The sequence below is a fragment of the Euprymna scolopes genome, chromosome 33 (genome assembly GCF_053919585.1).
Source record: "Euprymna scolopes isolate OS-2025 chromosome 33, ASM5391958v1, whole genome shotgun sequence".
NCBI classification, from domain to species: Eukaryota; Metazoa; Mollusca; class Cephalopoda; order Sepiida; family Sepiolidae; genus Euprymna; species Euprymna scolopes.
Genome location: NC_136514.1, coordinates 32424788 through 32447032, shown reverse-complemented (window position 1 = coordinate 32447032; position 22245 = coordinate 32424788). Strand labels below are relative to the sequence as shown.

The 22245-nt window shown below is 32.9% G+C and overlaps 1 protein-coding gene across 1 annotated transcript in view; it reads right to left on the bottom strand.

The window, feature by feature from the left end:
* Window positions 1–22245, bottom strand: part of LOC145258188 (xylosyltransferase Oxt-like) — a 545527-nt gene that overhangs the window by 30063 nt on the left and 493219 nt on the right. Inside the window, exon 5 of the mRNA XM_080116075.1 lies at window positions 1962–2131. Within this exon, the coding sequence (XP_079972201.1) occupies window positions 1962–2131 (170 nt within the window). The remainder of the gene's footprint in view (window positions 1–1961; window positions 2132–22245) is intronic.

The window sequence follows — 22245 nt, the reverse complement described above, 5'->3', positions numbered from 1 at the left end:
AACTTCTAAAATCCTACTGCCAAAGATGTTTTATCAAAATGTTTTATGGTGTAAACATTGGCGAAGCATATGTTGTTTTAGTTATTTTTCTATACCAAATAGTAACTCATTACGTTCCAAGTGAGAATATGCCTTCTTTGTGGTGAAAAAAGGGTAATGTATATATAATCTGTCTGTTTAAATGTATGTATGTTTGTATGTCTACCTAAAACTTTCAACATAGGCGATGGATTTTCACGAGATTGGTATCATTTTGAAACTCGACTCTTCGGACAACAAATATCGAAAAATTGGCTGAAAAGATTAATTCCTTAACTATTACCTGGGTACTTTTCTACAGGGAGGGGCCACTTTTTTCGCCAATATTTTCAAAAAGCATCCCCTCTTTTCAATTGACTAGCCTTGATTTAAATCTACATCACTTCCAGTTTGGCGATGGATGCAACAGCAACGATGTCACTTTTTTTTTTTTTTTAAATGTTCTTTTCCTTTGTAGTCTGGGTTCGAACCTGCCTGCCTACTACCACTTTTTTTTTCTTTTGCTCAACACATACTTCCAAACACCCGGGCAACGCCGGGCACGCAAGCTAGTATATATATATACACAGAGAGAGAGAGAGAGAGAGGATGAAGTCACCAATCTTGTAGCAGGCGAAGTCGTCTTCTATTGTTAAGTAGAGGAATAAAGAAAATAGTCACATGATCCCCTTTGCTAAGAAATGAGTACACGAAATTTGCCGAAATTATATCTACAACTCATGTACAGTTATTTACAGAATGGATACAAGTGTAATGTGCAGCAGTCCAATGCCGAAAAGGTATAAGTAAGCATTACTTGTGTTTTTGCCTCAAGAGTCTTTTGTGGGAGTTCAAATGTCATTTGCGTGGGTGCAAAAAAGGACAGTGGATTCGACATGTCTGCATGACGCGAGGTCCGAGCGAGAAAGAGGAAGAACGATACGAACCGGATGAAGAAGTTGGCTGTATCACCCCTTGTGGCAAAGAATGGCATTGCCAGAATTAAAGGGTGATAATTGTTATTACTTAAAAAGTCACAAGTCATAAGTATAACTCCAAGGATGCCACATCTGGGCAGGAGCTGCTAAAAACAGCCTATCCTGCCTTGGCAGAGTATAAAATAGACTTCGTGGCCTAGTGGGGGAGGCCCTTTTCTCTTCCCTGTAACCTCTCTCCCACAGAAGAGACATTGCGAGCCTGTCTTTGTTTTATTGTTATTTCCATGGCAAGTGCTTGTCTGAGCTCCAATCCCTGGTTCCCCTTCACCAATCTTTCGTGGAAAACACCCGTCTAGCTGAAACCACTGTCAATAATTTTCCTCATTCTTTATCTGTGCCTAAATAAAAACGTAGATTCCACGAATAAAGCTTCTTTCTTAGAAGTGCACGCCTGTGGAACTCTCTTCTGTTTGCCTGTTTTCCACCTGACTACAACTTGGATGTCTTCAAGTCCAACATAAACAAATTCCTACAATATTATCCTATTGACTACCGTACACGCAATAACCCTTACCCCCAAGTGGCTTCCGGGCCTTGATAAGTGGTGACTCCCATGCAAAAAAAAAAAAAGGTTGTGTTCATGTGTTCGCTTGCATGTGAAACTCGGTTCCCATATATATATATATATATATATATATATATATATATATATATATACACACACACACACACACACAGACATATATAGTCTAACCCGGGTATAAGAGACTTCTTCAGATTCTACAGTTCTCTTATATCCGGTTTACACTGTAAATTAACACAGGCTTTAATTTGAGACCAGAGAAAATACCTCTTATATCTTTTTTTTCTTATATCTAGGTTATACTCTGTGTGTGTGTGTGTGTGTGTATATATATATATATATATATATATATATATAGAGAGAGAGAGAGAGAGAGAGAGAGAGATAGCAATACAGAGTATAGAGGAATATGAAATACTTACCGCATCGATATGTAGGAAGTAATAATGCCTGACGTGATATAAAGTTTTCAGCAGGCGATGCACCTGTCGTACTGCCCGGCCGTTAAGAGTAAAGACAAACACGATTCGGACATGTTCTTTTGCGGTCACTTCCGTTAACTTCACGAGGGGAGCTTGAAGCTTTTTCTTCTCTGCACAGAAAAAAATACAAGCAAAGAAAAAAAATGTAAATAAAAAACAGATGTCATTATTTATATCATTATTACTAACCAGCATAGTGTTTCCACTGTCAACCAAGAGAAGTGGTTTATCAGGCATGTGTATGTAGTGTGATGATGTATGGAAGTGAAACTTTACCACTGAGGGCTGAGGGTATGTGTTGCATGGAGAGAAATGATATGAAAATGATGGCTATGTAATGTGACTATTTAGTTTTGATGATGGACAATAAAGGGAGATGTGTGCAGAACAGTAGACTGATGGTATGGTCTCATTGAAAGAATGAATAAGAGGTCTTAGATTAGTAGATGTAGAACAGTTAAGATCTAAACAGGAGTAAATGCTATATATACTGAATTTGCTTATCGTATAAAAAAAAAAAAATCAACAAAAATTGACGTAACTTGAACAGCGTAGTAATTTCAGCTGAAGACTCATGGCGTAAAGGTATGTAAACTCAGCTACAAACTATGTGGTTAAAGGTTCAAACCCTACAACAGTCAACTGCATTGATAAGCCGTGGTATGGTAAAACATGTATATGCAAATTACTGTTTTATAAATAAAATAAATAATTTATATATATGTGTGTGTGTGTGTGTGCGTGTTTGAATATATGAGGGTCATTCCGAAAGTAAAGCCTCCTAATATTTTTAACTCAGAAAGTTGATGAGCTACGAAGACGGGTGTGGTACCATTAAAACGAGCTACCTTTTGTGTTCCAGAATTTATTTTTCTACATAATCCCCACCATTCTCAATGCACCTCTGCTAGGAATTCAATGATGCAGTTCTGCCTCTGATGCATGTCTACAACAGGGGTTTCTTTGCTTAGAGTCTCACACCATCAGTATCTGCAATAGAAGGATGAAATTTTCAAATCATGAATTTATTGTTGTATTATTTAGTTTTGTACTTCTTATCATAGAGCCAGTTCGCTGGTGATTATTATATTGCACCCAATATCTTGTAGTGATTTCAAAAGTTTCAAATATATATATATATATATATATATATATATATTAAATACTTTTATATGCAAAATCCAATCCTGCATTTTGCTAATTCCTGCCCTCTGATGAGAAGGAGAGTATTTCTTCGAAACTCCGCGGATTAAGGACTATCCACTTATCTTGTGTTTCCTTTTTTAAAATTAAATATGTTTTTAACTCTTTTTCAAGATGTCTTTTAACATGTTTTATTAATCATTTGTTCATATATATATATATATATATATATATGACTCGGGTGCTATCACCTAGAATCAGAATCAAAACACAGCATATGTATATTAAACCTTTAAAAATTAACATGATTTATGTTAAACATAAATGTATATTTGTGCATGTGTAGAAGATGTTTAGTTGACTTGCACCTGCCAAGTTCCAATTCTTCAATTCTGACTCCTTAAATGCTATTTTTGCTGGCTAAAAATGAAATCTAATTCGTCCCACAGGTCCCAAATCGGTAGACCAAAAATTGACAGAGTAGTTTGCTAGGCACGGTTCCACACACACACAAGTACACTTATATAATCTATAAAAATATGAGCAGAGAGACCCGACGTTGTTGCTTCCATATTTTTGTCATTGAAATCAGTGAAATCACTAGTTTTTTTTAATCAAATCGATTAATTGGTTGCTCTAGTTAAAGACCCCCCCTCCTGCCCACAGCGTACTGGAAAGACACGTCACATGCCTCCCCGCAGTGACAGTCTACAATACTTTGTAGTGTACATTGCACTCTAGAGAACCTACTGTTGATTTTATGAAATTATTTTTCACATATAATACTTTGAATTAAAGTTTAAAATGCAAAAGTCAAGTATCATGGTTCATTTGTGCTTGAAACAGAAATCAACTATTGATTTTATGCACCCGGCTTTTCTACTTGTGTGATAATAAAAATTCTCAAATGCACTTGTCACGTTGTCATGTATAAAGTGTTAGCTTGGGTCAAAATTGCCTGTTCTTTCTTTCATCAGATTTCGTTGAGCGATACTTATTGAAAACATTCCTATCAACGAACACTGCCAGATACATAGAGTACATTTGTGTGAAATTTCATAAAAATCGGTGCAGCTGTTGTGGAGTGTACAGGGAGCGAACTCATACACATACACTTATATAATATATGTATATATATGACTATAAAGCTCCCTATCTTGGGTTGAGCATATTGGGAAGTGATATACAAACTGCCATTAGCGTATTAAGCGACACTCTTTGTGTAAACAAGTCGAATGGAGGCATTTGGACGATGTCTAAACATCGTTAATTCATTACCCACACAGCATCAGCCATGGTGAGAAGCTTTGACTGTCATTTGGGCGGTCGAGTTTCAATCCTGGCTTGAGGCAGTTGCCTGTCTAGCCGCACTGAGGAGCTGTGAAACAGCGAAACAATACTGTATGTGGATGACTATCTATCTATCTATCTATCATATATATATATATATATATATATATATATATATATATATATTTCATTCCTTTCATTTGAGAACCAGAAGCCTTCATTGGCACATAAGCTTTATTAGGTCGCCTGACCAGGACTTTTGGTTCTCGCCAACCAATTATCCAATACATTAGCATCTTCAGTGTAGTGACTATGTAATATTTGTCTATATAAATAAAAATATTATGTGTGTGTGTGTGTGTGTGTGTGTGTGTGTGTGTGTAAGTAAAGGAATACATTATAAATTGAGATTCAGAATTCTTTTATTACTTATCCATTCTCATCCATTCCTTTATTTTTTCCCCTTCCCCATTCTCCAACCATGCCCTCAAACCCTTAAGATAATTTGTTCAAAGATCCAAATAGTTAAAGGCATTCATTCGTGGAGCTGTGTTCAAATCTAATTTGGGAATAGGTTATTTATTCATCTGACCTACAATGTTTTTGTTTTTTCAGCTAATTTAGAGGATTTATAGTTATAGACTTCATATATATATATATATATATATATATATATATATATAAACTTTAAATAGATTTAAATAGATATTTAGGCATATAGATTTTAAATATATAATTTATGCATATAGACATTACGAGGGGCGTGCAATAAGTAATGGCCATGACCCACTTTCAGTTGTCTGATCTAGCTGAAATTTTGCATGTGTAATGATTTATATCTCTACGGGCTATGTGGCAAATTACACCTCTGAAATAATTGTGATTTCTGTTTTACAGGGGTTTGAATGGAGTCAGGTGTGAAATGGAGCCTGTTGAATGTCGAGCAGTGATCCGGTTCTTGTATTTGAAAGGACGCACACCACACGAAACATTTGATGAAATGAAAGAAACTTATGGTGATGATACCCCATCATATGACCTTGTAAAACGTTGGCATCGTGAATTCAACATGGCCGGAAGTCTGTGAAAACAGCTCCCAGACCTGGTTGTCCCCTTCTACCATTGATGAGGCATCTGTCCATCAAGTTGAGGCTGTCATTTTGGAAGATCGGCGCATTACTATTCACCAAATAGCCCAAGATGTCAAGATTAGTACAGGGTCTGTGGAAACTATCATTCATGACCATTTGCATATGCATAAGGTGTCTGCCAGATGGATTCACAGGTTGCTCACACCATTACAGAAGCGAGAACGCGTTGAGTGCTCGAGGATGAATTTGGAGATGTGCCAAGAAGATGAGTCAAAGTTTTTCAAAAGACCGATTACACAGGATGAAACCTGGATCAATGCAGTGGAAACACTTGGACTCACCACCTCCAAAGAAGGCAAGGTTGCAGCCCTCCGCTGGCAAGGTCATGCTCTCAGTCTTCTGGGACCAGGACAGAGTAGTGATGACAGATTTCCTGGCAAAGGGTACCACAATTACAGGATCCTATTATGCTTCACTTTTGAGGAAATTAAGGGAAGCTATCAAAATCAAGAGGCGGGGTAAGATCAGCAAAGGTACCCTCCTCCTGCAGGATAACGCTCCAGTCCACAACTCGCATGTCGCCAGATAAGAAGCACGGGCGTGTGATTATGAAATCCTTCCCCATCCTCCCTACTCTCCTGACCTTGCACCCTCTGACTTTCACCTCTTCCCAGCCATGAAGTTGTTTTTGAAAGGAAAGCATTTCCCAGATGATGCAGCCTTGATTTCTGAAGTCACATTGTGGTTGGAGGACCAACCTGGGGTGTTCTACAAAAACGGTCTCCAGAGCTGCATCAAACGATGGGATAAATGCATAACTCTGGCTGGTTCCTATGTAGAGAAAGACTAATAACTGTGCCAAGTTTCGTTGCTCTACTACTATGGGAAGTGGGTCAGGGGCATTACTTATTGCACGCCCCTCATAAATACATATTTATACATATAGACTTTAACATTTGATGTATTTAGAATTGCTGCACATATATCTTTTTAACATATTCCCTCAAATGATTCAGATGATTCATTTAAGAACCTTTATTCAACATATCTAAGATCAGATTGCCTCATATAAATTGGAGGCAACTGGAACAATGTTAATGGATTCTTTTTTGAAAGATTTATTTAAAAGAAATTAGAATTCTGTTTGCAAGGACTCGTTACATAGTGGATAAAGAACTTGGTAAATTCAGTGGTAAGTTACACTCTCCTGGAAGTTGAAGGTTCAATCCGCAGTGTGTGCAACACTCAAAAATACAATTGCAAATTACTAAGGACTTCTGCCCGGTCATGGCTGATGGAATATAAACAAATATCTTTTATTCACATATCTTTTATAACTTTTATTTTTATAAAGATAAAATGTAGTATCACAAGATACAAATCTTTATAATTTTATTTTTATTTAAAAAAAAACGCACCCAGAAAGACACCCATTTATTTAAATATATTTTGTTAAATTTACGTTCGTTTTGTTACTTACATTAAAAAGTTTTCACATTGTCACTTGGCCTTCGGGACAAGATCAAAGTGTAGTATCTGTTCTTCAGATGCTGCACTTCTATTTCTTGTTCTCTTTCGGTGGAGGAGAAATCCTTCACGACAGAGACAATTTTATTTTTGTACCTTTTCTCCACGTTAAAAAAAACGACCCTGGTGTCTAACTCTGTCCCGTGGGGAGGCATAGTAAATAGGTACATTAAAAAGTTTTGTGTAAATAGAAGAAAAGTTTGCTTTTTTTTTTTTTTTTTTTTCAAATCCTTAAAAGTTTTGTAAATATTTAATATTAAAAAACATGTTTTGTAAATATATATTTTTTTCTTTTAAATCTTTAAAAAGTTTTGTAAATATATTTTTTTTAAATCATTTGACCATGTCTGCTATTTGACGAGTTTACAAACATCCAATGGCAATGTCAAGGTCGAACAACCGGTGTCACTTGAAATGTGCGCCAGTATTCGTCTTCCGCTACGGGGTATCTGATCTTTACTTGATCCAAAGATTCCCCAGAGTTCGACAAGATACACTTGAAGAAGGTCGGATGTTATAATGACAGAAACGTTGTCAAAATAACAATCAAGATAAGGACAGTAGTTCAAATAATCTAAAGAATACAAATTAGAATTACTTTTAATTTTAGAAAGCTTGCAGGAAATGGAATAAATGTTTTCCTTTTATAGAAATTGCTCCAGACTAAGTGTGAAGCCACTTGATGTAAGGAGCTAACAAGAGCAAAAGATGATTATCACAAAGACAGGAGATGCCTATTGATCTTTGGCTTTAAAAGAGAAAAGCTAGAGATAGAAAGAAAAAACAGTGAGCAGGAACAGAGTTCCATATCTTGAAAAGAAGCTACTCGAATAAGAAGCTGTCTTATAATAAGGTATCAAAACAACGAATTGATGGAGACCACTAGACAAAAGATTCAAACGAGCTGTAACAAATGAAGCAGGGAACAGATCAGACAATTCTGAAGAAAACATGCCCTCATAGTAGTTATAAAACAGATTGAGACTAGCAACATCACGTCTGTGAGAGAGAAGTTAGTGTTTTTTCAAATAAAAAATTGATATTTAATATTGTAACAGATTTAAATTTTTAGAGATTAAACAGATTTAAATTCCTTGGAGTAATCTCAGGATTCTTAAAACTGAGGATGCAAAGTTTCTTTTAAGGTATACGAGTGGATTTAGACGATGTTAATTCTAAAACTTAATTTTGGTGTAGGCCAAATAGAATACTTTAGGTATATCTAATTTTTGAGCGAGATTAACAAAAATTAGGGTTGTTTCAAAAGTAAAGCATCCTATTTTTTTTAACTCAAAAACTAAAACGTTCAAGAGCTACAAAGACGGGAGTGGTTCCTATAAAACAAGCAACTTTTTGTATCCCAAAATTTATTTTTCCACATAGTCACCACCATTCTCAATGCACTTTTGCCAGCCTCATTTGATACCTCGCTCATCTGGAGTGTGCTTTATCAGTGACATCTCTATTCCACTTTGAAATCGACAAACTCTTTTAACTGTGCTGATAGCAACTGAATCACCTTTGTAAATGTTCAACAGGCGCTGGTGAATGTTGATTGATTTTTGTTTCTGCGGGAATTCAATGACGCATCTCTGCTTCCAATACATGTCCATGACAGGGGTTGCTTTCTTAGAGTCTCACACAGTCAATATCTGCAAGAGAGAAATGAAACTTCCAGGTCATGAAGGCATGAGTTTAGTGATCATAACAATGTAATTTGCAATCCTCTCTGATCCATTCAGGCGGAATTAAAAACAAATAGGAAGCTCTACTTACTTTTGGAACGTCCCTTGTGTTAAATTTTTTAAATTTTATTTATTTATTTATTTCTAAAACGAAAAAAGATTTACCTTTTAAAAAATTTTAATTATATTTTTTTGTATTCATGTAAGAATCTAATCTGAAATATTAGATTTATTTTAAAATCGACGGACGTATTTCTTATAGGAATTTAATTCTAAGGGTTTGCAACGGGTGTATTTAATTCCATTACTTATCCCGGAAAAGTTTCAGATCATGAATTGCCTCCCTTGATCTACGACGAAAACAAAGCTACTTACATTTCTATTCAGTTTGTTTCACTTATGTCAAGTCATGACTCACAATTCCAGTTAGGTAGAAAAGTAACTTATCTTACCTTTGATAACATTTATTTGTTATATATTTGTTTTTTGACAACTTTTTCGAATCTATGTGTACAGTAATACAAACCCCATAATTCTATTAAACTTGAATTCCTCGATTTATCTAATCATTCTAAAGAAAACCTGCTAGTTTATTCACTTTAAATAGGAGAAAAAGAATTTTCATACTATTTGATTCGTAAATTGATCCTCAGGGGACCGGCGATTGTGTTTAGATCTGAGGTTGTTGGCTTTTTTTCTTTTTTCTTTTTTTATCTCTTATTCTTTGTTAAAAGTTGCAGCATTGAGTTTACACAAAGCATCTTCTCACCTATTCCGCCCTTCCACCTTCGGGTTCATATAAAAAGAAGGAAGTGACCTCAAGGGAATTCTTGGCACCTTTTTTTTTTTTTTTTTTTTTTTTAAATGTGAAGTAAAAAAATAGGAAAAAGAAAAAAATGATTTAGATTTTAGACTTTTAACCTTATGTAAACCAATTTGATCATTTTTAACGTACCTTTATGAACTCTTTTTTTTTTTTATGAAAGATGAACTATCAATTAACCTATTTTCGTAAGCAATGCATTAATCTCACATAAACCAGCTTGTCGATTTTTATCCTACCATATGAACAGGACAGAAAAGTGAAACAAAACTTATTTTCAGGGTAATTTATTTTTCCACCACCTGGAATGAGTATTCATCTAGTACACACACACACACTATATATATATATATATATATATATATATATATATATATATATATAAACGTTCTTTATATATATATATATATATATATATATATATATATATATATATATATATATTAAAGTGAACGTGTCTGTCTGTGTGTCTATGTACATTTCCCTACGCAATAACTCTGTCAATTTTTAGTCTACAATCTCGAAATTTTATATACAGAGTACTGATCTAGAAGTGTAAGCCATGTTTAGTTTCAGAACAGTTTCCGATGGTTCATTGTTACACACAAGTCCTGAGAGGTGACTGGTTTGCAGTAAACAGTTCTACAGAGCAAAATATTCTTACCGTGTCGAGACGGAAAAAACATGCGAAATTGCTACAGAAAAGGTTTAATATTTATGTAGCAATTCTGGTTTCTGATTGGTTGGTAGCAGAACGTGAATTAATTCGATTTGTCAGTTCCTAGCAGCATCGTTTATAAATAGAATCGCGAGATTGTGTGGGATCATACCCCATTATATTTCCAAAATATTGCAATAACTGAGATTTGGGAAAATCTATGTGATCGGTTTTCGGCCAGAAATTTGGCTGTTAAGGGGTCAAAGTTCAACGATTTGTCCTTTGACAACTGTACCAAACTCCTCCGACAATTTTGGGTCTCAACACTTGAAATTTTAGATATAGGTTCCTTGGACATGGATCTAACTTAATAGCTTGATTTGAGCCCAAAACAAATGTTAAGGGGTCATAATAGGGGTCAAATTTTAAAAAATTGACCGCTTTTTTTTTTTTTTTTTTTTTTTTTTTTTTGCTCAGCATACACCTCCAAACAGCCGGGCAACGCCGGGCACCCACGCTAGTATATATATATATATTTGCATATTTTGGCAGCAAGTCATTATTCAAGCACGTCTGATTGAGCACGACAGAGTTATTCTTTTTTCCGATCTTTCTGGATATTTTTTCCATTTGCCGAGCGTTCTTTTTAATTTCGGCAGGCATGTTATATAAAATTGCACCTAAAAATTGTTGTTCAGTCATATTCTTAAGCGCTTTCTATCGGTGCATCTGATCATGATCAGGAGCAATTGTTGTTGTTTTCTTTTCCTTTAAGGTATTTATAACTTTTTTTTTTTTTTTGATTGGCTATAAAGATGGGTGCAGGAGGGTTGGGGTGAATTATTTTTATATTTTTTTTTTCCCCCCCATATAACATGCTTGCTGAAATTAAAAAGACCACTGGGCAAATGGAAAAGATATCCAGAAAGATTGAAAAAAAGAATAACTGTAGTGTTCAATCAGACGTGCTTGAACATATATATATATATATATATATATATATATATATATAAATAATGAATGATAAAAGTCTATATTCCAAAGTTCATGATGTTTGTTGACCATCTTACAATTTATTCCTTTAATTCAGTTTACATTTACAATTTTTGACAATATCTGTTTTGTAGCACAAAATCAATCACTTACTTATTATATCAATCAGTGAATCTATTTTGCCCTTAACTCAGAAGAAATAGTGACAATCAATCCATCAAATGGAGATAAAATGCGTTTTGACATGATTAAAAATCCAACAATTGGAAGAGAAGCTGTAAATACCTTATAATATGTTTACATTATGTCATGGCGCAATAAAAATTAAAATGACGTAACGTAAAAATATAATATGTAAAATGTTTTTGACTTGTGATAGGGGGTATGAGACGAATGGATTCGCCAATCATTTTTATAACCAACGGCTGTGCTAAACAACCAATGAAAACGTCGCAAAATTATTATAAAAATCGTCGAATTTTGGATTCAATAAGTTCGCCATTTGCTACGTCACGGACCTAATTTAATTCTTCGCCGCCATCTTGGTTACTGATCTGAACTACGCCGCCATCTTTGTTCAACACAATGTCTCAAAACTTAACAGTATTTACAGCTTCTCTTCCAATTTTTGGATTTATAATCATGTCAAAACGCACTTTATCTCCTTTTGACGAATTGATTGTTGCTATTTTTTCTGATGAGTTAAGGGCAAAATAGATTCATTAATTGATATAATAATTAAGTGATTGATTTTTTGCTACGAAACAGATACTGTCAAAAATTGTAAATGTCAACTGATTTAAAGGAATAAATTGTAAGATGGTCAACATCATGCACTTTGGAATATTTTTGTCATCCATTCACTATATTGCTTTGTAATTACATTGTGCTTCTTAAATAAGGAATAGCATATATTATAAGGAAATAAAGTATATTTCCATATATATATAACTACTTAATTTACTCACATAAAATTAATATACGAAAGTGTAGATTTATGCGTAAACTTTAAGTATTTACTTCGAAAGTGCTCAATATGTAGGTAGAGCTAGTTAGTAAGTTATAAAATATATATGGCGGTTAAGCTACACTGAATATTCCGCGTTTCATCCACTCTAGGACTCTTCAGGCTTATGCGCATAAGACTGAAGAGTCCTAGAGTGGATGAAACGCGGAATATTCAGTGTAGCTTAATCGCCATATATATTTTATAACATAGCATTGATGGGGGATTTAAAATCTGAAATTAATTACAAAAAAAGACAGAAAAGAAAATTCTTTTTATTTGCATCTAAGAGCGTGTTTTAACACAGTTTCTTTATTTTATATTCTTCAGTATCAAGGTGCTTCTATTGGCCGATATATTTTCAACTTCATATTTGGCAACTTAATAAATTTTTTAAAAAATAGAAAGTTTTATGCGCAATAACTTTGATAACACAACATGAGGATGGACTTTTTACTTCCGAGGAAAAAAAAAAATGGAAAATAAAAAAAATGTGAACAAAAAAAAAAAATGGAAAAAAAAAAAGACCAAGAAAACTTAAGAACTCTTTCTCTGACGTGGGATTTTAAATCAGAAATTAATTAGAAATAAAAAAAGTTTTTTTATTTACATCTAAAAACGTGTTTTAAAACAGTTTGTCTGTTTATTCTATATTTGAATCAAAGTTTATTTATTCGTTTTTATATCATTAGAGCTTCATTATTTTTGTTCATTTAAATAATTTTTTTATTAATATTATAGTACTTATATAAAAAAAAAAAATGTTTGGCACAACTACACTATAATATTGAAATTCTAAATTTTTAATATTGAATTTCAATGCAAACCAATGGTCTTTACTTAATCGTCATGTTACAGTAATGAACATATCCAAAAATTACGAAAAACGATCAGCTAGAAAAAAAGTTATTAAAGACATTTTTTTGGCAAAAATCAACGAAAATAAAATGTTTGGCTTAAAAACAAAAACAAAAAAACACTGGAGAGTTCCAAGGGGAGGTAAATATCATATAACTATTGCTAATTTTTAAATAAATTATGGGTTAACAATCATGAGTTTCTTGCCTTACTTTTAGCATAACTGATTTACTTCCCTTATTATGTCACATGTTCCCAAAGAAATATGGCAAGTTTTTTTGTTTTTTGTTTTTTTTACACCAAAGACCAAAACTTTATTTTTCTTTTTTAAATAATACGGTAATATTTAAGTACTTCTGACATGCCAATTAAGTAGATATCGTTGCTTTTACCCCTTCACAGTTGAGATCCCTAGATGTAAAAGAGCCTTCTACTCCAGTAGTTTCTTCCCCGGAACCACTAGACTTTGGAATTCCCTTCCGGGTTCCTGCTTCCCCAACTGTACTGACATGCAGAAGTTCAAGTGTAACGTGAACTGACATCTTGCTGCCCAACTCCCCACATAGTAACCCTGTAGCTTATGTTCCTGATAGTACCCCCCCCCCCACATCAAAGTGGCAATGTGCCTTGTTTGTGGTGAAAATGTAATTTAAAAAAAAAAAATAAATAAATGACACAAAAAGTTAGTAGATACCATTGTTTTTTTTTAATCGATTTTTTCGCTTTTCAAATTTCGATATTATAATGTAGTTGCACCCAATGACAGCTGCTGAAACATTTGTTTGGGTAGGAACTAGACTTGCACAGCCCCCTCCTCAAGGCCAGGGATTTGAAAGGAGCTATACCCGTGACTATTGAAGACTTTACATCTGACCAACAGAAAACTTGTTTAAGGGTGCTATTCATCATAAGTAATCATCTCTGCTGACATTGTGCTTAGGTTCTGTGGACCAGAGTTGGCACAAAGGCCATAGGTTGCCAGCACCAGATTCAATTTTTCATTTGTGTTTTTTTTTTTTTTTTTTTTTTTTTTTTTTTTACTGAGTCCTATATTCCCATAGCACCTGGCTTATTTTGAGTGAACTTTTAATTACAGGGATAACATGTTTTTAATTTTTTTGTCGCAGACAGTAATCCTGACAGCATCAATGTTAATTGATGATGAAAATCGATACTATAACAGTCGGAAAGCCAGCTTTCAGTCCTCGGAAGTAATTAGTAATTTCCAACGATTAATTTTTGTGACAAATTAAAAAATCAAAAATAAATTCTTCAAAGGACATATTTCGATTATGGACAAATTATTTTTCATTAGTGTCTATTAAAAATAAATATACTTTGTAATTTTTTTTTATTTTTTATTTTTTTTTTTTTTTACAATTTTGTGATGAGTTGTTTTTGTTATTACTTCATTTAAATAAGACCCATAAAATTTATAAGATTTTATGAGGGTCAGATTTTATGGTTTTATTATTAAGAAAAAATGCATATGATCTGATTTTAAATTATTATCTATCTATATATAATGACAAAAAAAATCTTCATTGAAGCTTGTCGAACTTGAGAGATAATCTGCTGGAATTTTGAATTTTTTATCCATGGAGGTAGCATATTCTCGTTCCATCAGCCATGACTGCGTAGAAGTTCTTAGTCCCAGGATACGGTGGCCCTAGTATACACTTTTTCAGGTACCAATGGGTTTTCTCGGCCCCTGGTTACAGTATTTGACGGTCTTAATAATGTTATTTGATTATACACATGTATATCATATACTGTACTGTATTTTGTTACTAATTTTTAATGCCGTATCTCGGGGTTGTACTGTGTGTATGTGTGTATATATATATATAATTATTTCCACAGCCAAACCACGTTACAGCTCAAAAAAGCCATGACAGCCATCAAACCAAAAGTCCAAGACTTGAGTTATGCCCTCATTTGGGCTCATCAGTTAGACATATCCGAACTCCAGATTCGAAACCCAAGCCTCATGCATGCGAGGCGAGTACTCTGGCACAAGAGCAAACACACCACACACAAGTCTTGGTCTTCCGGTTTGTTGGCTGTCGCAGCTCACAAGAGCTGCGACATAGTTTGGCTGTGGAAATAATTGTATAATCTCTCACATTCTAAAAAATATACATATATATTTTTTAGTCCTTCATTCGAAAATTATTTTCCCACTAAGTCCATTAATCTCCTGCAATCACTGAATCAATTTGGTTTCACAAATTCACAATAGTCTTAATGCTATTTACCATGTAACACTGTTTTGGAGATTTAAAAAAACAATATACATATATAAAGGGTCAAAATAGAAAAATTAGTAAAAAAAATTAGTCATCAGATTTTTATTCGTTTGTCAACTGTTTGATGACTGCACATAACAGCTTTATGTTAAGAATAAGTAGGTTTGAAAACACTTTTTAAAGATCATGGCAAGCTGTCCTAATGGTTATCGAACTTGACTCACTGTCTTTAGGTTTTGTTTTTGATCTCAGCTCGAATATTTTTTTTTTTTTACAAGAAGTGAACCGTGTAAAAAAACATAATACTCACATTCACACGTCTCAGTTTCTTTCCGTTTTTTTTTTTTTTTACTTCATTTTTTTCAAAAGGAATTTAACGTTAGACTTAATCCTGATGCAATTCTCTATCTATACAAGAGCCAAGTACGTCCAATGATGGAGTACTGTTACTATATCTGGGTAGGAACTGCTTATCCTGCCTTGACAAAGTTCAAAATAGATTTCGTAGCTTAGTGGGGGCTGCCCTTTTCTCTTCCCTGCAACCTCTTTCCCACAGAAGAGACGTTGCGAGCCGGTCTCTGTTTTATCTTTATTTCCATGGTAGGTGCTCGTCTGAGCTCCAATCGCTGGTCCCCCCGCTTGCCAATCTTTCATGAAAAACACCCGTCTAGCTTAAACCACTGTGAAAAATTTCCCCCACTCTTTATCTGTGCCTAAATTAAAAAGCGGATTCCATGAACAAAGCTTCTTTCTCAGAACTGCACGCCTGTGGAACTCTCTTCCGTTAGTCTGCTTTCCAGCTGACTACAATTTGGTTGTCTTCAAGTCCAACCTAAACAAATTCATGATGAACCGTCCCATTAAATAATCCAATTTACCTACTACTTTCTACTACTAATGATTACTAAGAAATTATCCCATTAATTACTGTACTCTCAATAACCCTTATCCTCGAGTCGCCTCCGGACCTTGATAAGTGGTGATCCCTTTATATATAAATATATATATAAAAAAATACCGGGCAACGCCGGATACATCTACTAGTATATATAACGTTTTGTACCCTGCTATCTTAATAAGATGTGGACCATTATGATGGTGTCAGCAGCATGTACCTATTCTGCACCCACCCCTCACTTGTATCAATGATACACTTAGTCTTTTGATGTATGTCTATTGTAATGGTGATAGATGTGTTGTAGTTCACAAGGTGAGATGTTTAGGATGGCTACAGGATTGGGTGGTGAATAGGCTGGAGATGGAGAGGGTTGGGCAAAGGAGTGTATGCACAATTTCCCTTGACAAAAGTTTTTGTTGCTTAATCGCCACCGGCACCGTCTTATTGAGTTCCATCTTCTGAGACAGGTGTGTGTGTGTGCGTGCGTGTGTGTGTGTGTGTGTGTGTGTGTGTGTGTGTGTGTGTGTGTATGTGTGTGTGTGTGTGCGCGCGAGCGCGCTCGTTGACTAGAAGTCTCATATCCTACTTTTTAGCAGCAGAGTTAAGTCAAGAATAACAACCTCCATTACTCCACAGAGGAGCATGTTATTGACAGATCAACATGTTTCACACAGACACACACACTATATATATATATATATATATATATATATACACACACACACACAGTAATTAGGTTTAAATAGTTCCTATGTCCATGTAATATGTGTTTATATATATATATATATATATATATATATATATATATACACACACACATATATAGTAAGTTATGAAAATATATATGGCAATTAATATTCCACGTTTCATTCTCGTGAGAATTCATCAGGTTTACGAATTCACACGAGAATGAAACCCTGAATATTTTGTGTAGCTATATTGCCATATATATTCATAACTTAATACCTAGCTCTACCGATGTATTAAGCACTGTTGAAGTAAATACTGAAAATTTACACATAAAATTATATCTGTGTATATTAATTTATGTGATTAAATGAAGTATATATATATATATATATATATATATATATATATATATATATATATATATATACATATATATATATATATATATATATATATATGGGGGGGTATTGTACGACACACTGGTTCTCATCAGATCACCGAAGTTAAACAACGTTGAACCTGGCTAGTAGCAGATGGGTGACTATTTGGGAATTCTAGGCGCTGTATGTGCTTTCCGCTTATCTCAACATTATTTCCAGTCATCCTGAACCTTCACTTTCCAATGATATTTAACAACGCCAACTCTTGCTAAAAAACATTCCATATAGAATTAAAGTGGGTATCCATAGTCTGTCAAGACTAAAGAAAGCTACAGTGTGTGTGTATATATATATATATATATATATATATATATATATATATATATATATATATACACACACACACACACACGCACAAAGTTCATGTTTCAGCATAGAATTTTATAAAAAAATATATATATTATGTAGTGATTTTCAGTATTTACATCAACAGTGCTCAATACGTGAGTAGAGCTAGGTAGCAAGTTATAAAAATATATATGGCAATTAAGCTATACAGTCTTATGTATTTCATCTCTATTTTAGCCTGACGATTCCTTATGGGGATGAAGTGTGAAAGACTGTGTAACTTAATCATAATATATCTTTTTAATGTAGTAATATATATATATATTTATAAGAAAACGTAAGGAGATAAGGATTAAAGTTACATAAGAACTTCAATGCGTTATCATGTCAATATAGTTAAAGACGATATATATATATATATATATATATATATACATATATATATATATATATATCGTCTTTAACTATATTGACATGATAACGCATTGAAGTTCTTATGTAACTTTAATCCTTATCTCCTTACGTTTTCTTATAAATATATATATATATTACTACATTAAAAAGATATATTATGATTAAGTTACACAGTCTTTCACACTTCATCCTCATAAGGAATCGTCAGGCTAAAATAGAGATGAAATACATAAGACTGTATAGCTTAATTGCCATATATATTTTATAACTTGCTACCTAGCTCTACTCACGTATTGAGCACTGTTGATGTAAATACTGAAAATCGCTACATAATATATATATTTTTTTATAAAATTCTATGCTGAAACATGAACTTTGTGCGTGTGTGTGTGTGTATATATATATATATATATATATATATATATATATACATGCTAGCATGGATGCCTGGCGTTGCCCGGATGTTTGGAGGTGTGTGTTGAGCAAAAAAAAAAAAAAAAAAGTGGTAGTAGGAAAGCAGGTTCGAACCCGTACCGCGAAGGAGGAAAAGAACGTGAAAAAAACCTGACGTCTGTGTTGTTACGATCACTGCCAACCCGGAAGTGACATAGGTTAAAATTAAGGCTAGACAATCAAAAACAGGGATGACTTTCGAAAATATCGGCGAAAAAAGCGACCCCTCCCTGTAGAAAAGTGGCCAGTTGAGGGTGAAGAAATTAATGTTTTTAGACATTTTTTCGGTATTTGTTGTCTGAAGGGTCAACCTTCAAAACGATACTAACCTTGTAAAAATCCGTCGCCTCTGTCGAAAGTTTTAGACAGATATGCAAACATACATACATACAGTTATATATTTGTAGCTCAAATTTTCGACCCAAACCGATTAAAAAGCTTGCCCTTTCTCTGAATACCCTTTATGTAAAATTTCAAATGTTTAGACCAGAAATTGTCCGAGTAATTTGGTAGAGACCACAGAGGTCAATTTTTTTTTTAAATTTGACCCCTATTATGACCCCATAACATTTATTCTTTGGGGCTCAAATCAAGTTATTAAGTTATATCCATGTCCAAGGAACCTATATCTAAAATTTCAAGTGTTTAAACCAAAAATTGGCGGAGGAGTTTGGTAGAGTTCTCAAAGGTGAAATTTCTGGCCAAAAACGGATTACAAAGATTTTCGCAAATTTCAATAGCCTGTATATCAAATTTCGAGTCTGTAGACTGAAAATTAAGAGTTATTGTGTAGGGAAATGTACACAGACAGACACTTTCACTTTTATAGATATATAGATATGTCTCTATGTGTGTGTGTGTGTGTGTGTGTGTGTGTGTGTGTGTGTGTGTGTGGAAATGTTTTTTTTAATTATATTTTACCTTTTATTGATACCAATCCTTTAATTTATGAAGCTCAATGTAATTACAGAGCATATAATAAATCAATGACAAAAGCCAATATTCCAAATTTCAAGATGTTGTTCATCTTACCATTTATTCCTTTAAGTATGCTGACATGCACAATTCTTGACAGCACCTGTTTCGTAGCGCAAAATCATTCATTTAATTATTATATCAATCAATGAATATATTTTTCCCTTAACTTATCAGAAGAAAAAGCACCAATCAATTCATTAAAACAAAATAAATGCATATGGGTAGGAATACAAAATCTAAAAAATTGGGAGAGAAGTTGCAATTACCTTTCATGTTTTTCCTTTTATTACATCATATTTGAATTTTCAAGTAAAAGTTTAAATTCCCATATTAATAAGTTATATTCATTTTAATATACATTGATAAAAATATTTCATTTAATATTTTATTATTTAATTATTCAGTAAGTATCTATATATTTTTTTTACTAAGATAATATCGATAATTTTAAAATCTATAACATATGTATATATTTATTTAATTTTTATACGAAACTAATTACTTAATTCTATTTCAATTTCTTATTCCATTAAAGATTTGTTGATTTAACCTAAATTTTGTATATATATATATATATATATATATATATATATATATATATATATATATATACACACACACACACACACACACACTCCTATAATTTTGTTTGTTTGTTTTGTATTGATATTCATATTAAAAACACTTTCTATTTATTTAAAAAGAATATTCAACTTTCTTACATGAGGGTTGTTGAATTGCATTCATCTGCAAAAGATTTAGCTAGTTTGCATATTCTTTTAAACATACACTTTAATTAATTCCCTATTAGTTTTTTTTTCGGTTTTCTTATGGGACGATCATCTTTACTTAACTATTACATGTAATTATATTCATGCAGATATTCTACATGATTTATACGTGTGCAATATTTGTGTAAAAAGGTATTAGTAAACATAAACCTCTTTCTATATATTTTTATGTATGCATATATATATATATATATTTGTTTAAAAAAATTTTCCTACCACACTCCTCTGTCAGTTTTAAGTCTACAGACATGAAACTTAATATATAGTGTATTTGAACCCATGCAAAACTTTATATTTGGGTTTTAGCCAAAGAAAATTGGTGCAAAAGTGTGAAAATCAAAGGAATGGAATTTGCCAGGTGAAGGTCGAACGATGGCATTACGAATATGCATGCATAACGTAATAGCTATTGATTCATGTTTTGATTTTTAGCCTTGCAGCATACGTGTCTTCATAGCTCAGGCAATAACGTAAAAAAAAAAAAAAGAAGGTAAATCATGAGCTAAATATTTTAGTTTTGATTCTCGGTGCTGGTGCACGAGTCATTTCTCTTTTTAAACTTTTTAAATCATTACTATATACTGGGTCCAATATAATATAATAATAAATACGAAATCTGTATTAATTAAAATATTATATGTAAATGTATTTTATGACTGGACAATGCCACGCGGCCTGCTTTTGTGTGTGTGTGTGTGTGTGTGTGTGTGCGTGTTTTATTTTATCACCGTTTTATCTGCTTAATTACACAGATAAAACGGTAATAATATATATATATATATATATATATATATATATATATATATATATATATGCTCTGCAAAAGTATTGAGCACTTTCTTTAGGTTTTTACTAATCACCATTTTTGCTAATATATATATATATCTTTCTGGATAGTGATTTTTAAGTGTCTCCTAGAATGGAGATGTAATCAATGTAAGTTTTTTTTTTTTTTTGTTTTTTGCATTTTTGTTAATTGCATTAATATGCATTTTTTTTTTTTTCTGAGAGAGAACTTTTAAGGTTTTTAATGGGTCTATTGATGAAAGACCTGGGATTAACATAAAAATATTGGATAATGTTCTATGAATGAAACCGGCTAAATATACTGAAGCTTTTGTTTGCAAAAGATGATCAATATAGTGAATAAATAGTTGGTCACTGGAATGCAGCATAATACTGTTTATATATATATATGCTCTGCTATTCAATCATCGAGCTTTTACCTTGAAAAGCTTGGTTCATTGCTAATAATATTGTACAATAATAACAAATGGGAACTGGCTAGTCAGAAGCAAATTTGATTTGTCAGCTTAATTGTTATTTAAGTCTGACTTTAAAATTTATATATTTCAGAAGATTCGGAGCTAGAGGGGCAGGTTTAGTGGAAAATAAATAAATAAAACGAAATAAAGCCTGATTTTTATTTGAACAAATCGAGCTATTTAACTGAAGTTAAATTGAGACTAATATTTTTGTGGCAATTTTTTTGTTCTTGCCAAAAGTTTTTATGTTATTTGGGGGCCGATTTTAAAAATCCAACCAAATAAGGTTATGTCTTAGAAGATGCTAAACAGGAACACAAACCAGATTTATTAATTAAAAAAAAAAAGAAAGAAGAGAAATAAAGGAAGACTCTTTTTTATTTGAACAAATCCAGCCATTTTTACTGAATTTGATGGAGTTAAAGCCATTTTCTTGCCATCTTCCTATGGAAAGCCTTTATGATTTTTTCTTTTTTTCTATTTTCTAGTGAACATCAAAGAGGGACTAAAACGGGACTTTTTTTTTTCAGATGCATTAACGAAGCAAATAATAAATATAACTCCCAATGTAAAGAAAATGTCAATCTCATTTTTTCATTAAACCATTAGTGCCCAATTCTTTATTCTATTTATTTATTTATTATTATTTTTCTTTTTTTTTTACTCATGAGGAGTAGTCACGCA